General features: G+C 45.3%; 1 protein-coding gene across 3 annotated transcripts in view; it reads left to right on the forward strand.

The window, feature by feature from the left end:
• Window positions 1-16,892, forward strand: part of LYN (LYN proto-oncogene, Src family tyrosine kinase) — a 54,887-nt gene extending 37,995 nt beyond the window's left edge. For all 3 annotated transcript variants that reach the window (XM_081323275.1, XM_081323276.1, XM_081323277.1), the window contains exons 10-13: window positions 10-86; window positions 10,087-10,240; window positions 14,587-14,718; window positions 15,569-16,892. In XM_081323275.1, coding sequence (XP_081179401.1) covers window positions 10-86; window positions 10,087-10,240; window positions 14,587-14,718; window positions 15,569-15,771 — 566 coding nt within the window. In that variant the 3' untranslated portion in view covers window positions 15,772-16,892. The remainder of the gene's footprint in view (window positions 1-9; window positions 87-10,086; window positions 10,241-14,586; window positions 14,719-15,568) is intronic.
• The last annotated feature ends 44 nt before the right edge of the window (window positions 16,893-16,936 follow it).

Genomic DNA, 16,936 nt, shown 5'->3' on the forward strand with positions numbered 1-16,936 from the left:
TCCACACAGGAAGTTTATTGGATTTTCTGAAGAGTACAGAAGGGACAAAATTACTACTACCAAAGCTCATTGATTTCTCAGCTCAGGTAAACAAAACCAGGTATAAATTTAAGAAGCAGTGTGTTCTTGATGCTATAGTAAAATAATAGAACTATGTGACTAGATTGAACTATATAAACTGTTACCAAACTACACAGTATAATAGGATGTAACTGGGCTCAACCTGATTACAGGCATGTAAAAGTATCTCTTGAAAACCATAATTATGGTTTATCAACAACACTAGTATTATTATGTAAACTTCAGTTTAAGTATGAAGCAGTAATTGTGTTTATAGAGCTTTCAGCCATTCCAAATTGTTGCCTGGGCTTTTCTGATGTCGTGGAATAAGTATTCATATTCTATCTTCAAGGAACAACATAGCAGGAAGAAGTATTTTTTCTGCTTCAAGAACAGTTCTTGCAGTCCTTAGGTGTTTATGATGGCTATTTAGTACTGCAAAAGTGAATACAAGAAATGCCAACTAGGTGTGACTTCCCAAGAAGACTCTTTGTTGATCTCGTTTATAAACTTGAGAAAAGAGAATCGAAGACCTATTATGACTAATGTTTGGATCATTATAAAAAATCATTAAGAACTGAATTTCTTTAGCCATGTAAATGCAATTTCAGGCCAATTTAGAAAAAGGAATAGAAACTGGGCTCCTTCCAGTTAGTTTAGAAATCTTCAGGATTTGACTGAGTTTAAAGAAGGGTTCATTTAAATCACCCCTATCTCCTGTAAGAAGAGGAAATAACTCTTATAGAGGATAGGCCCCGTTACTACTAGGAAGCAGATGCAGTGAAGCCAAGGCCATAAAAAATGTTAGAAGAGCGGAAGAGAAACAGACTGCATTTTGTAAAGAGTGTTTCATCTTACATCTTTCTTTCTCATTAAATAAAATAGCAAATAGCTAGAATACATTACTATCAGTTATACCACAGATCAAAATACTAGATAGCAGTATGCCTTCTAACAAGTATGCTTTGAAAAGGAACTTAATTTTCTGTTGTAAAATTTAGCCCAGTCTACTTTAACATCAGCAACTCTTTATACCTCTGTTTAAATTGTTTAAACAGAGATATAAAGTGCAGTGAATTATTTTCTGTGAACATGCCAGCTTTGTTTTCAAAAACTTTATAAATGGTATTTTAAATTTGAAATCATCCATTTTTATTCTAAACATGCATTTAATCTAAATAATATTTCCCAAATTTTAAAAGAAGCATTCAGCAATTACGACAGTAGAATGAGAAGCACCAGAAGAATTTTTCCATTACTGGACCTCAAAAAGAGGAACAAGAAGAGAACAATTTCTCTTTTTATGTATGTTTATCTGCATTTAAAGAGTGTGCAGACACCTAATTACAATATTGCAGTTTTAGAGTTTGATTTTGACTAACAAAATCAGTGACTTCGTTTATTCAAGTTCAAGTTCTTGTTTTAATCTTTTAAACTCTATATGGCTCTATATGTTTTTCAGATTTAGGTACTTTGGGCCTATTTGGTACACAGGCACTTGATATAGGCTTGGAGTACCCTACATATATGAGCTGGAAAGAGTGGGGACAAAAAGGGAGTACAGTTAGTCCTCGACTTACAACAGTTCATTTAGTGACCATCTGAAGTTACAACAGCACTGAAAAAAGTGACTTGACTGTTTTTCAGTTACAGCCTTTGCAGCGTGCCCTTGGTCACATGATCAAAATTTAGATGCTTGGCATCTGGTTCATAATTATGACCGTTGCTGTTGTGTCTGTATATAGTTGCAAACAAGGGCAATAGCAGATTGCAATAGAGCTGGGTTTAGAGCGGGAGATTCCGGTGCAATCATTGGTTACAACTAACAAGAAGCGGGAAAATAGACTCTGCTGATTGGCTAGAGTTCAAACAGTTCCACTATAAAAGCTTGCAACATTTGACAGTTGAGCGTTGACTAATGTGTATTCAATAAACTCGTTCATTGCAAAACCACTCTGAGTCCTCGTCTATCAGAACCAAACAATTGGCGACGAAGGTGGGATAGACAGAAGACCAGAGAATCGGCGGAATTGCGGCGCAAAGGCGGCAAATTCGAAAGCGTGTCACAGTCAACCGAGCAGCCGCGGCGGCATAAAAATTCTCCGAATGGCGCAAATAGGGTCATTGAAAGAATTCGACCCAAACTTCCCAGAGGATTGGGAAGAATACATCGGACAAGTCGAAGGGTTCCTGCTAGTGAATGGAATCACAGACGACCGAAAAAAGGCGGCAGCATTATTGACCATTTGTGGCACACCGGTTTACCGAATCGCTGTCGGACTGTGTCAACCGCAGCCGGTCTCAAGCGTGCCATATGCTGACCTCCTAGCCAAGCTAAAGGTCCATTTTACACCCAGGAGATCCGAACTCTTCTGGCGGCGTATTTTTGAGAAAAGAAACCAGAGGCCGGGAGAATCCATACAAAAATTCGTTGCTGCCGTCCGGGAAGCCGCAGTACGTTGCAAATACGACAATTTAGAAATTAGAATTCGGGACCGAGTTGTACTGGGCTTGAGAGACGAGCAGCTGCAAAACAGAATAATCGCCAAACCCACCGGCGATTTACAAGAAGTGCTCGACGAACTTTTAACATACGAGTCCACCGGGTATCGCGACCCCCCCCGCAGTAGCATGGCCGTGTCTGCCGAGATCAACCAAGAAGGCTATGTGGACTGCGGGGAGGTGGACCAGCAGTGGGAAGAAGATATTGCTGAAGTCTCCAGACGATTCGGGAAAATGGCGCCAAACTCATCCCGAAGTGAGGGGCCCGAACCGAACCGCCGTCACCAAGCCGCAACGCCGCAACGACCAACAACAGGGGCCCAACGACCTTGGAGAGACGCCACAACGAGACCGCGCGAAAATGTCAACCAGTGTGGCAGCTGCGGAGGCAACCATCCCCGCGCCTCTTGCCGTTTCCGTACCGCAAAATGCAGAGCGTGTGGGAAGACCGGCCACATCCAGGCCATCTGTAGAAACCGTGCTCGCGACAACCGCATTCACGAAGTCGATGTGTGGGCCGATGGTAAGGTAACCCCTTACTTTAGTGGCAAAGAGACCCCTAGACCCAGGGTTGAAATTTCAAATCTAGGGGAGGTGGCGCGTGTCAATCGCAGTAGGAAAGGGAAAAATAGCAATTTTCCAGACGGAAAATTAAAAATCATAGTCCACCTGCAAGGGGTTCCTTGCAGGATGGAAATTGACTCAGGGGCTTCAGTGTCAATAATTTCCAGTGAAACCCTTGAAAGGGTTGAACAAATAAGTGGAAGGCAACTTCCACTTAGTTCAACAAACATTCAATTAACTGATTTTCAAAAAACCCCAATAAAAATAAAAGGGAAGGTTAGCCTTAGCGTTAAATTTAAGGGGTTTCAGGGGTTTTTAGATTTAATAGTAACCGAGGGACAAAGGACTAGTTTAATTGGCCTTAACTGGTTCCCAGCCCTGGGCATTTGGATTGGGGGAATAAACTCAGTAATTAAAAATAAGACCCTCGAATCAGTCTGCAATGATTTTGCAGACGTATTCGATGGATCTCTTGGTAAATACAAAGGTCCCCCAATTAAATTTAATCTAGACCCCTCAGTAAAACCTATCAGGCTTAAGGCCCGAAGGGTACCTTTCGCCCTGAAGGAAAAAATCGAGGCCGAGCTCGACCGGCTTGTAGGCCAGGGCGTCCTGGAACCTGTTGAGGGTGGTCTGTGGGAAACGCCGATTGTCACACCCCTAAAACCCAATGGGGATGTGAGAATCTGCGCTGACTACAAGGCCACCCTGAACATTGGAATGAAAAAACATGCTTACCCGGTCCCGACGGTGAAGCAGGTCCTCGCCACGATCCAGGACGGCGCCATGTTTGCCAAGCTAGACTTGGCGCATGCGTACTTACAATTGACTGTCTCTGAAGAGGCTGCAGAAGCACAGACGATTGTTACCCACAAGGGGGCGTTCCGGGTCCACAGACTGCAATTTGGTATTGCAGCAGCTCCAGGCATCTTTCAAGAAGTGATGGAGAGGACCTTAAAGGGCATACCTGGTGTATGCCCTTACTTTGATGATGTCTTGATAGCTGGAAAAAATGAGGAAATGTTAGTGGAGCGGCTTCAACAGGTACTGGAAAGATTTAGGAGGGCTGGGTTGAAACTAAAAAAGGAAAAATGTTGCATTGGGGTTAAGTCCACTGATTTCTTGGGGTTCAGGATAGACAAAAATGGAATACATCCTACCCCTGACAAAATTAAAGCAATTAAATGGGCTCCTGAACCAAAGAACAAGGCTGAATTACAAGCCTTCCTTGGTTTAGTGAACTTTTACCATACTTTTGTGCCACACAAGGCTGCCATTGCAGAACCCCTCCATAGACTTTTAGATAAAAAGACTCCTTGGCAGTGGCTGAATAAACATAGAGTTAGTTTCCAAACTTTAAAGGACATTCTTTCCAGCCAATCAACAGTAACTCATTTTATCGAAAATAAACCAATTTATCTAGCGTGTGATGCTTCACCATATGGGGTGGGGGCTGTTATCAGCCACTTAGACAACCAAGGTATACAAAGACCAATCGCTTATTATTCCCGGACGTTAACCAAAGCTGAGCGGAATTATGCTCAGATAGACAGAGAAGCCTTAGCAATCGTGGCAGGAGTAAAAAAGTTCCATGACTACCTTTATGGTAGGAACTTTACCATACTGACTGACCACAAACCCCTACTGGGACTGTTTACCACGGATAAACAGACTCCCCAGATCATGTCACCCAGAATGCTGAGGTGGTCCATTTTCCTCTCGGCATATTCATTTTCTCTCCAATACAGACCGGGCAAGGACATGGGTCATGCTGACGCCCTTAGCAGACTGCCATTAAACATCACGGAGGAAGACCCTGCCCCGGTGGGACAAATAATGTCCCTACAGGACATTCCTGACTGGCCTTTAACTGCTAAAGATATAGCTGTGGCAACAAATAATGACCAAACTTTAAAGAGAATAATGGCCTGGGTCCTGAGCGGGTGGCCTAATGCCAACCCTGATGCCAAGTATATTCCCTATTTTAGAAGGAAAGGTGAACTGTCAGTTCATTTGGGATGCTTACTGTGGGGAAACCGTGTGGTCATTCCCGAAATCCACAGACCAGCTATTCTATTAGAGTTACATGAAGGGCACCCAGGAATAGTTCGTATGAAGGCGTTGGCTAGGAGCCACTTGTGGTGGCCTGGACTGGACAATGACATTGAAGAATGTGTCGCCAATTGCCATCTGTGCCAACGTTCTAGGCCAGAACAGCAACACACTCGCACGCATAAGTGGGAATTAGCTAGGAATCCTTGGTCCAGGATTCATATTGACTTCGCTGGACCTTTCCAAGGGTTAACATTCTTGGTGGTAGTGGACAGTTTCTCTAGATGGCTAGAGGTAGTACCAGTCAGTTCAGTAACTTCAAGTAGAACAATACAGGTATTAAGGGGCCTCTTTGCCACTCATGGGTTACCGGATGTAATTGTGTCAGATAACGGGCCCCAATTCACTTCTGTTGAATTCCAGGATTTCCTCAAGGCCAACTCGATTAAACACAAGACATCAGCACCCTTCCACCCATCCACCAATGGCTTGGCTGAACGAAATGTGAGGACCACAAAAGACGCCTTAAAAAGAATCATTCGGGGCGACTGGCATCAAAGACTGGCCGAATTCTTGCTGACCCAACATACGACCCCATGTACAGCTACCGGCAAAAGTCCAGCTGAAATGAGGTGGGGTAGGAGACTAACCACCAAATTGGACAGATTACACCCTGACAGACTTCTACCAAGTGCTGAACTGGACATTCCAAATAGAACATTTAAAGTGGGGGATTTAATCTGGGCCAGGAACTATGCACAAGGGGACAAATGGATCCCAGGGGTGGTTACTGAAATATTGGGGCCCCTATCTTACACTATTGAAGGGGAAGGGAATTGGATCAGCAAAAGACACATAGATCAGCTGAGGAAGAGAACTAGTGGATGTGTGCCAGTAGATGGGGATCAAAGCATATCTGGGGGGAATTTTACATTCAGGTTCAGTGATAACAATACGCCAGATAGTGGGGTAGCAGAACCGCAAAACAACTCATCCCCTGGTAACCAACAACAACAATTTAGTCAAATTGACTGGGAAATACCCCTGCGGAGTAGGCCAGCGATAGCTGATTTTCAAACGCAAACAAATCCACAAAACAGCAACAGGGAAGCGTCTGAGTCAGGGAGCCAAGAGTCCAGGTCCAACAGAGGCAATCAGCCAAGCAGACAATCAGGAAGAGGTGACCCTAGCAGCCAGAGAAATAGATACCCTTCTAGAGTCCATAGGCCACCAAAATATTTAAAGGATTTTGTACAATAATAACAACAACTGGGGGGTAAGGGGTGTTGTGTCTGTATATAGTTGCAAACAAGGGCAATAGCAGATTGCAATAGAGCTGGGTTTAGAGCGGGAGATTCCGGTGCAATCATTGGTTACAACTAACAAGAAGCGGGAAAATAGACTCTGCTGATTGGCTAGAGTTCAAACAGTTCTACTATAAAAGCTTGCAACATTTGACAGTTGAGCGTTGACTAATGTGTATTCAATAAACTCGTTCATTGCAAAACCACTCTGAGTCCTCGTCTATCAGAACCAAACAGTTGCAGCCATAATTATGACTTAACGATGTTACTAACAACTGCAGTGATTCGCTTAACAACCATGGCAAGAAATGTCATTAAATGGGGCAAAGCTCACTTAACAACAGAAATTTTGGGCTCAATTGTGGATGTAAGTCAAGGATTACCTGAATATATTTCTTTGGTATTCCAGCCTTATGGAAGTTTTTCACCAAAAGTTCAGATGGCACCAGTCTGGCCATCTTTCAGAAAGACAGAATTTGTCCAAGGTTTGTTGAAACCCTAATGAATCCTTTACCAATGTTGGCATTCTCACTGTGCATTAATAACATAATGTATTAACATTATTTTGACTTATTCTTGACTTATGGTATGTTGTTATGAAACAATACATTATAAATTGATCCTGATTCTTCAGTACATCTGTTTAATAAATAAAATTAAGGGTCCTTCAAAGATTTCCAGTCCTAATAAATTTTAGAAAAGCAATTGCCATCAAAATCAAATAATGTGTACTTTTAAAAGTATAAATTAAATATCAATTATTTAAATAGGACACAACTAGGGGCCACCCGCTTTGTCTCTATTTTTTTTTATTTATTTAAAAAGTTTTACAGTACATTTTAACTTTATCAATCCCCCCTCCCCCACCCCTATCTAACCCTCCCTATCCCTCTCCCCCATTCCCCCCTCCCCCCCCCAACTTCCCAGAGCTAAATACAGGGTATAGAAACAAAAAACAAACATAAGCATCCATATGCTATCTACAATAAACTATTAATTCTATCACCCTCTAGCTCATGTAAAATGATTACAAACAATATTAATATTACAGATAAAAAAAAGAAGAAAAACAGAAAAGGAGCTTTACTCAAATGCTAAATGAAATTTCTTAGTCCCAATCCTTATTCATATTAATTTCAAAAAAAAAAACTTTCATCTACTATTTACCTCTAATTTCTAAACAAATTCTCAATTACGCGCCAAAAGCGCCTATCTCTATTAACCTTATTAATCTCAACCAAACTGAACTATGATCAAAAATAGTTCTTGCGTATATCACGCCAAATGTCTCACAATTCCAGATCATCCTTGAGTTCAAATAAAAAAGAAATTTAGGCAATCTAGCATGATTCATGACACGCTTAAAAAAAAACACCCCACTTTATCCATCTATACGTCTAGGACACCATTCCAATCTCCAATGGAAAAAAAAATAAAAAATTTAAAATTTTTTATAATCCAATTAAGTACCCTTTATATGTAGTAAGTTAAGTAAAGTCAACTTATTGTTAATTAGGAGCTTGCGTACCAAATCTTAAATTCAATAAATACTTTTGGTCCATAACCCTAATATGCGTTTCTTGCAACCAAATAACATCAGTCTTAAATTGTTTTGAATATTGAAAAACTTTCTTTCTCCTCTATGATGAATTTAATCCACTGACATTCTAAATTAGAAATTTAGTCACCAATCTTGACGCCCCAAAGCTTTTGGAGCACGTCTGAAATGGCCCCTGTAACTTCTTTGGACCGCGCCCCTCCCACAGCTTCACTGTAAGTACGCTTTGGAGGTTCCATAACTTTCTGCTGGTCTCGCTCCTGCTCTCGTCTCACTCGTCTTAGGGCGGCACGCGACATCCTCTGCTCTCCAGCAGCATCCGATGAGACTGTAACTTGATCCCCTCCAACACCATTCTCCTCTGTCTGTCTATCTGCAACATCTTGAGGCTTTCCCTCACCATACCCCTTTGCAGCTTCCAGAAGTGATAGGGGGGTTGCTTTTAACACGTTGCTGTAAAAATCACGTGCCTGGGCCACAGTAACCAGACAATGTCTTTTACCTTCGTACATCACCACCAGTCCGACTGGAATCTCCCATCTAAACTTGATATCACATTTCTTAAGTTCCTGTGTAAGAAATGCAAAATGTTTCCTTCTCCTTAAAATCTTTGGAGGAATCTCTTTTAAAACCAGGACTTCTTGCTCAGCAACTACCAATTTAGTATCATAAGCAGCTTGAATGACTTCATCTCTAATTACTCTCTTTGGAAAATAGACCACCACATCTCTGGGTAACTTCCTCTGTCTTGCAATCCATGAATTTACACGAAAAATTTTATCCATGCTTCCCTCAATTTCAGATGCTGGCTGGCCCAATACCACTTCCAAAGCCTCAGAGATCAGCTGCTTTAAATCTTCTTTAGAATTCTCTTTTAAGCCCCTGATTCTAATAGCATACTGCATCTGATGGTACTGAACAAGGCTCAATTCTCCGTCCATTTTGTCCCTTATATTTTCATTCTCTAATACCTTTACTTCTAATATAGAGTTCTTTTGACTGAGATCCTCCACTTTTTCCCCCAGCTGTTGCACACATTCAGCTACACTTTCAATTATAGACAACATGTCTACCCTCATTGCTCTAAACTTCTCTTCCATCTTCTTCTCCAATTTCTCCTCCAGCTTTTTCAACTTTTCATCCATCATATCAGACATTAATTGTGAATGCTTTTCAAAGGCATCTTGTAAATCCTTAAGCGTCAATGCCGGAGGAGGTGCAGGAGGAAGCAAAGCTTGCAACGAGGTCTGCTGCACCGGGGAATACCCCGCACTCTGAAGAGCTTTAGAAGTTTTGGCCGCCATCTTTCCCCACTTTCACTTGTTGCGCACTTTCACTTTAAAGCTATAAAATCCATTGAGCTAGAGAGTAAAAATAAAAGTCCACATCACCATGACCTCCTGTACCGCTCTGCCTGCATCTTGATACTCAAAGGTATTTCCTTCTGGCAGGAGTGGTTGCTAACGCCTGGCTCTGCTCCAAAAATCACGGAGCAGAGACGCTGCGCAGCTCGGAGCAACCCAGGCTTCGGGGGGGCTCAATCCTTCAGCCGCCCAAACTCACAGCTCAGGCGGCCCCGGAGAGCTCAACCCCTACCTGGGGCCTCACCCCCTCCTCTTCTCCCGAGGAGGGGGCTTCAAATCCATCTAAACAGCTGATCGGCGCTGTTTACGATGGATAAACACAGCTGCGGAGCGGACAGCCCGGAGACGGCTGTCTTCGGCGCCGCGTCGCCACCGGAAGTCTCTTGTCTCTATTTTTATTGTTTGGAAAGAAATGGAAAATGTCATACTTGTATTTAGGCCGCTGGCCTCTGGGTTGGAAACAGATCCAAATATAACTTTTAGACACATTTTACAATGTAATGTAAACATTGCACGAAACAATCACCACTTTTTAACAAAAAGGTTATAAATTTTTACAAATATTCTTCAGATACAAATAAAAGAAGATATTAGGTTTGTATGTAAATTGTTATTTTTAGATATTTTTATGCATATAAACAACGCAGTAGAAAAATCAAAACCTTTTTATCTCTTCTTGCAGATTGCAGAGGGGATGGCATATATTGAAAGAAAAAATTACATACATCGGGATCTGAGAGCAGCAAATGTTTTAGTTTCAGACACACTTATGTGTAAAATTGCTGATTTTGGACTCGCAAGAGTAATTGAGGATAATGAATACACAGCCAGGGAAGGTTGGTACTGTTTTTTAATGTTAATATATTTAATGATAGGGGAGATTTTTTCCAGCGATCTCTTAGATGTTTCTAATCAATAAATTGTAATAAATTAAATTTTTAGTATATTTAATGTATTAAATTTAATATATTGAATAATGTGTTATTTTCCGTAGGACAAACAATCCGGTGGGGGGGTGGGGTTGTGTGGGGAGACAAAAAATGCATTTCTATGGGAGAGAGATTTGGACAGCAAGCTGAAATTTTAGCAATTGCTGCATTCTAAGGATCCCTCCCTCTTGGTTGCACAATTCAGAGCAAAGAGTACCGTATATACTTGAGTATAAGCCGAATTTTTCAGCCCACTTTTTGGGCTGAAAAATTCCACTTCGGCTTATACTCCAGTCAACAAAAAAACTTACCGAGGACTTGTGCGCGGCCGAGGCTTTGGTGCTTCCGGGATCGCCCGCACCTCTCCCAAGCCACCGCCGTCCGAGACCTGCCGAAGTTTGGGGAGGTTTGGGGAGGTGCGCGCGCACCTCCCCAAACTCCGCGCCTTGCCTGCCTGCTTCTTTCCGCAGCGGAAAGAAGCAGGCAGGCAGGGCGCGGAGGAACGGAGACTTGCCGACGTTTGGGGAGGTTTGGGCGCCTCCCCAAACCTCGGCAGGTCTCCGTTCCTCCGCGCAGACCTGCCGACGTTTGGGGAGGTTTGGGCGCCTCCCCAAACCTCCCCAAACCTCGGCAGGTCTCCGTTCCTCCTGCCGACCTTTGGGGAGGTTTGGGCGCCTCCCCAAACCTCCCCAAACCTCGGCAGGTCTCCGTTCCTCCTGCCGACCTTTGGGGAGGTTTGGGCGCCTCCCCAAACCTCCCCAAACCTCGGCAGGTCTCCGTTCCTCCTGCCGACCTTTGGGGAGGTTTGGGCGCCTCCCCAAACCTCCCCAGGTCTCTGTTCCTCTGCGCAGACCTGCCGACGTTTGGGAAGGTTTGGGCGCCTCCCCAAACCTCCCCAGGTCTCCGTTCCTGTTTGGGGAGGTTTGGGCGCCTCCCCAAACCTCCCCAAACCTCGGCAGGTCTCCGTTCTTCCTGCCGACCTTTGGGGAGGTTTGGGCGCCTCCCCAAACCTCCCCAAACCTCGGCAGGTCTCCGTTCCTGTTTGGGGAGGTTTGGGCGCCTCCCCAAACCTCGGCAGGTCTCCGTTCCTCCGCGCAGACCTGCCGACCTTTGGGGAGGTTTGGGCGCCTCCCCAAACGTCCCCAAACCTCGGCAGGTCTCCGTTCCTGTTTGGGGAGGTTTGGGCGCCTCCCCAAACCTCCCCAAACCTCGGCAGGTCTCCGTTCCTCCGCGCAGACCTGCCGACGTTTGGGGAGGTTTGGGCGCCTCCCCAAACCTCCCCAAACCTCAGCAGGTCTCCGTTCCTGTTTGGGGAGGTTTGGGCGCCTCCCCAAACCTCCCCAAACCTCGGCAGGTCTCCGTTCCTCCGCGCAGACCTGCCGACCTTTGGGGAGGTTTGGGCGCCTCCCCAAACGTCCCCAAACCTCGGCAGGTCTCCGTTCCTGTTTGGGGAGGTTTGGGCGCCTCCCCAAACCTCCCCAAACCTCGGCAGGTCTCCGTTCCTCCGCGCAGACCTGCCGACCTTTGGGGAGGTTTGGGCGCCTCCCCAAACGTCCCCAAACCTCGGCAGGTCTCCGTTCCTCCGCGCAGACCTGCCGACCTTTGGGGAGGTTTGGGCGCCTCCCCAAACGTCCCCAAACCTCGGCAGGTCTCCGTTCCTGTTTGGGGAGGTTTGGGCGCCTCCCCAAACGTCCCCAAACCTCGGCAGGTCTCCGTTCCTCCGCGCAGACCTGCCGACCTTTGGGGAGGTTTGGGCGCCTCCCCAAACGTCCCCAAACCTCGGCAGGTCTCCGTTCCTCCGCGCAGACCTGCCGACCTTTGGGGAGGTTTGGGCGCCTCCCCAAACGTCCCCAAACCTCGGCAGGTCTCCGTTCCTGTTTGGGGAGGTTTGGGCGCCTCCCCAAACCTCACCAAACCTCGGCAGGTCTCCGTTCCTCCGCGCAGACCTGCCGACCTTTGGGGAGGTTTGGGCGCCTCCCCAAACGTCCCCAAACCTCGGCAGGTCTCCGTTCCTGTTTGGGGAGGTTTGGGCGCCTCCCCAAACGTCCCCAAACCTCGGCAGGTCTCCGTTCCTCCGCGCAGACCTGCCGACCTTTGGGGAGGTTTGGGCGCCTCCCCAAACGTCCCCAAACCTCGGCAGGTCTCCGTTCCTCCGCGCAGACCTGCCGACCTTTGGGGAGGTTTGGGCGCCTCCCCAAACGTCCCCAAACCTCGGCAGGTCTCCGTTCCTGTTTGGGGAGGTTTGGGCGCCTCCCCAAACCTCCCCAAACCTCGGCAGGTCTCCGTTCCTCCGCGCAGACCTGCCGACCTTTGGGGAGGTTTGGGCGCCTCCCCAAACCTCCCCAAACCTCGGCAGGTCTCCGTTCCTGTTTGGGGAGGTTTGGGCGCCTCCCCAAACCTCGGCAGGTCTCCGTTCCTCCGCGCAGACCTGCCGACCTTTGGGGAGGTTTGGGCGCCTCCCCAAACCTCCCCAAACCTCGGCAGGTCTCCGTTCTTCCTGCCGACCTTTGGGGAGGTTTGGGCGCCTCCCCAAACCTCCCCAAACCTCGGCAGGTCTGCGCGGAGGAACGGAGACCTGCCGAGGTTTGGGGAGGTTTGGGGAGGCGCCCAAACCTCCCCAAACAGGAACGGAGACCTGCCGAGGTTTGGGGAGGTTTGGGGAGGCGCCCAAACCTCCCCAAAGGTCGGCAGGTCTGCGCGGAGGAACGGAGACCTGCCGAGGTTTGGGGAGGCGCCCAAACCTCCCCAAAGGTCGGCAGGAGGAACGGAGACCTGCCGAGGTTTGGGGAGGTTTGGGGAGGCGCCCAAACCTCCCCAAAGGTCGGCAGGAGGAACGGAGACCTGCCGAGGTTTGGGGAGGCGCCCAAACCTCCCCAAAGGTCGGCAGGAGGAACGGAGACCTGCCGAGGTTTGGGGAGGTTTGGGGAGGCGCCCAAACCTCCCCAAAGGTCGGCAGGAGGAACGGAGACCTGCCGAGGTTTGGGGAGGTTTGGGGAGGCGCCCAAACCTCCCCAAAGGTCGGCAGGAGGAACGGAGACCTGCCGAGGTTTGGGGAGGTTTGGGGAGGCGCCCAAACCTCCCCAAAGGTCGGCAGGTCTGCGCGGAGGAACGGAGACCTGCAGAGGTTTGGGGAGGTTTGGGGAGGCGCCCAAACCTCCCCAAAGGTCGGCAGGAGGAACGGAGACCTGCCGAGGTTTGGGGAGGCGCCCAAACCTCCCCAAAGGTCGGCAGGTCTGCGCGGAGGAACGGAGACCTGCCGAGGTTTGGGGAGGTTTGGGGAGGCGCCCAAACCTCCCCAAAGGTCGGCAGGAGGAACGGAGACCTGCCGAGGTTTGGGGAGGTTTGGGGAGGGGCCCAAACCTCCCCAAAGGTCGGCAGGAGGAACGGAGACCTGCCGACGTTTGGGGAGGTTTGGGGAGGCGCCCAAACCTCCCCAAAGGTCGGCAGGAGGAACGGAGACCTGCCGAGGTTTGGGGAGGCGCCCAAACCTCCCCAAAGGTCGGCAGGTCTGCGCGGAGGAACGGAGACCTGCCGAGGTTTGGGGAGGTTTGGGGAGGCGCCCAAACCTCCCCAAAGGTCGGCAGGAGGAACGGAGACCTGCCGAGGTTTGGGGAGGTTTGGGGAGGCGCCCAAACCTCCCCAAAGGTCGGCAGGAGGAACGGAGACCTGCCGACGTTTGGGGAGGCGCCCAAACCTCCCCAAAGGTCGGCAGGAGGAACGGAGACCTGCCGACGAGCCGCGGCCACACAGGGTATTCCTGTGTATTCAGGCTTGCAAAATGGCGGATCGAGCCTCTGCTGGCGGCAGAGGCTTGCAGAACGGCGGATCGGCTTATACTCGAGTCAATAACTTTTTCCAGTTTTTGGGGGTGAAATTGGGGGTCTCGGCTTATACTCGAGTCGGCTTATACTCAAGTATATACGGTATGTGCCCAACCTGAACTTCCTGTGTCATAGTCACACAAATAGAGGAAATACATTACTTCATTACACAGAAAATAATGCGGACACTTCCTATGACCACTGCTGGAAAAGGGGTGGAAAGAATTTCAGAAACCACGATCTGTATGTTTTCCCTACTTGTTCTCAGTTCAAGAAGGACAGTTATGGTAAGGGAGGGGATGAGGAGGAAAACAGGTTTCCATGTTTTCCTAGAAGACATTAGCCAGTCACTTCATAATTCTTTCCAATGTCCTAACTACCTTTCACTTTTTAATGTCTAGATTTAAGATGGAATTATTTGTACTTCCATAGGTGCAAAGTTCCCTATCAAATGGACAGCACCAGAAGCCATTAACTATGGTTCTTTTACTATTAAATCAGATGTATGGTCCTTTGGAGTTCTTCTGTATGAAATAATTACTTATGGAAAAATTCCTTATCCAGGTTTGTGCTTCTTCTTATGTATTGTTCTGTTCTGTTTATACTATACAGAGAAATATCAGAGTCAATAAAAGGAACACATTAAACATAGTTACTTGGCGAAAGGTGAAAAGAAAAAGATGGTAGGAAAGTGTGGGTGCAGTAGTACATTAGGTGGAGCAATGTTTTATTATCCAAGCCATAATAAAACACCAGTACAATCCACAATTAAGTAACTAAAATTCAACAATTTAGGTTGCTTCACTAGCTGCATCTTTTCCTAGACAATGGAAGTGTAAATCTGATTATTCTTGCATAATTGGACTAATGGCTCCTATTGTTGTGGACAAAGGTGGAAATAAATAAAGGTTTATTTATTTATTATTTATTTATGTTTGCTTTGGGCCATTATTGCCATTGCGATTTCCATTGTTGAACTGGATGAGGAAAAAATGCATGTGAACCAAACCTATTGCAATATTCAGAGGCCAAAACAATTGAAGTTTGGTCCTACCCATTCCCGGGGTACAAGGAGCATTTCACCCTTATTCAACTGAGCATACAGTGCCAAGACTTTTTTTTCCAAAGCTTAGAAATAAGAAATTTAGATTAGGCTTTTGGAAAACAACACGCCCCTTTTTGTGTTTTGAAGTTATGATTTTCATAATAACCTAATTTTTTTTAGGTTAAAGAAATCTTCAAATATTGCATTTCTCCTATAAGCAAATCCTGCCCATTTTGTGAATAATGATATAAGCACATGATTTACTTTAGAAATGTATATTTTCCTTTTCTAAACCAGCTTGTCTTGTTTTGATATAATCAGATCAACCATATTAAAAATACATTTTGCTTCTTTTTTTAATTATATCAGGTATGAGTAATTCTGATGTAATGGCAGCCCTTCAACGTGGTTATCGCATGCCATGCATGGAATCTTGCCCCTCTGAGCTTTATGATATTATGAAAACATGCTGGAAAGATAAAGCAGAAGAGAGACCAACATTTGAATATTTACAAAGTGTCCTTGATGATTTCTACACAGCTACTGAAGGACAGTATCAGCAGCAACCATAGAAATAATTGTTGCTCTTATTTCCAAATGGCAGGGACTTTTTAATAAGACAATTTGATTGAGCCAATTCTTTTATACTTACATACATGTGTTGGAACACCCTAATTGTTTGTGGTACCAAAATTGAAAGCTAGAGCTCAAGTGGGCAAGACAAATCCTGCTGAAGGCTAAGAAGGTGTTTTTATTTCCTTTACTGATGCTTTCTTTGTATTTATATTAAGTAAACAAATAGTTGAAATGAATTATAACAGAAGATCATCGTCTGTGTAAGATCTTGGTGCAAAACCAAAACTCCATGAAGTCAATCAACACTTACTCCAAATAGCCATGTGCAACATGCTTCTGGGGAAAAAAAAATATTAGTCTGTTTTACGGCTGAGCTACAAGTTATATGAACTACTGCATTTTGTTTGCTGAAAAGCTACCAAAGATCAGAGGGAATCCCCTTATCTTTCTGCCATTTCTTTGCACACAAAAAATTGTTTTTGTAAAAATCCATTCTCTAAGCATGACTCAAATTTTCCCTTTAAAGGTATCCTTCAAAAACGGGTAGTATGAAATATGCTGGAATTAAAAAGAAATGATATCACTTTAGAATAATCTTTTGTGGTTTTCTGCAATTCAACATTCCTAGTTTTTTTCCTCTCTGATTATGTCATTTTATTAACTGTTTAGGAAAAAAGCCAACTAAAATGTTTAGCTTTAGAAATACAATTGCATATTGCAGCTATAACTAGTATGTTTTGGCACATATAAATTATATGGGAGGAAAATTAAACTTTTGTTTTTTATAACACAGGAGTACTAGAACACAATTCACAATAAACAATATGGTAGACTTCCAAAGACATCTCACAATTCTGTGCATCAGGATTTTTACTAATTCTCTCCCCACAAACACACACAAATGTATGTGTATTGGGTGAATCTTCTGAAATGCTTTTCACCACTTCATTATTATTGGAACACCATGATTATACCTATGCTCAGTAGTGCTGGTCAATACTGTTATATACTTTTAATGAAGAAATTTATTTGGTAGACTGATAATCAGACTGTCAACTTGTAAATACAATTTCACTGTTTATGTGATTTTAATAAATAAGCATTTTGAAAATCTGAACCAATACAATGTCAATTTCTTACTCCTTATTACAATAATGGACA

The sequence above is a fragment of the Vipera berus genome, assembly GCF_964194415.1.
Source record: "Vipera berus genome assembly, chromosome: 3".
NCBI classification, from domain to species: Eukaryota; Metazoa; Chordata; class Lepidosauria; order Squamata; family Viperidae; genus Vipera; species Vipera berus.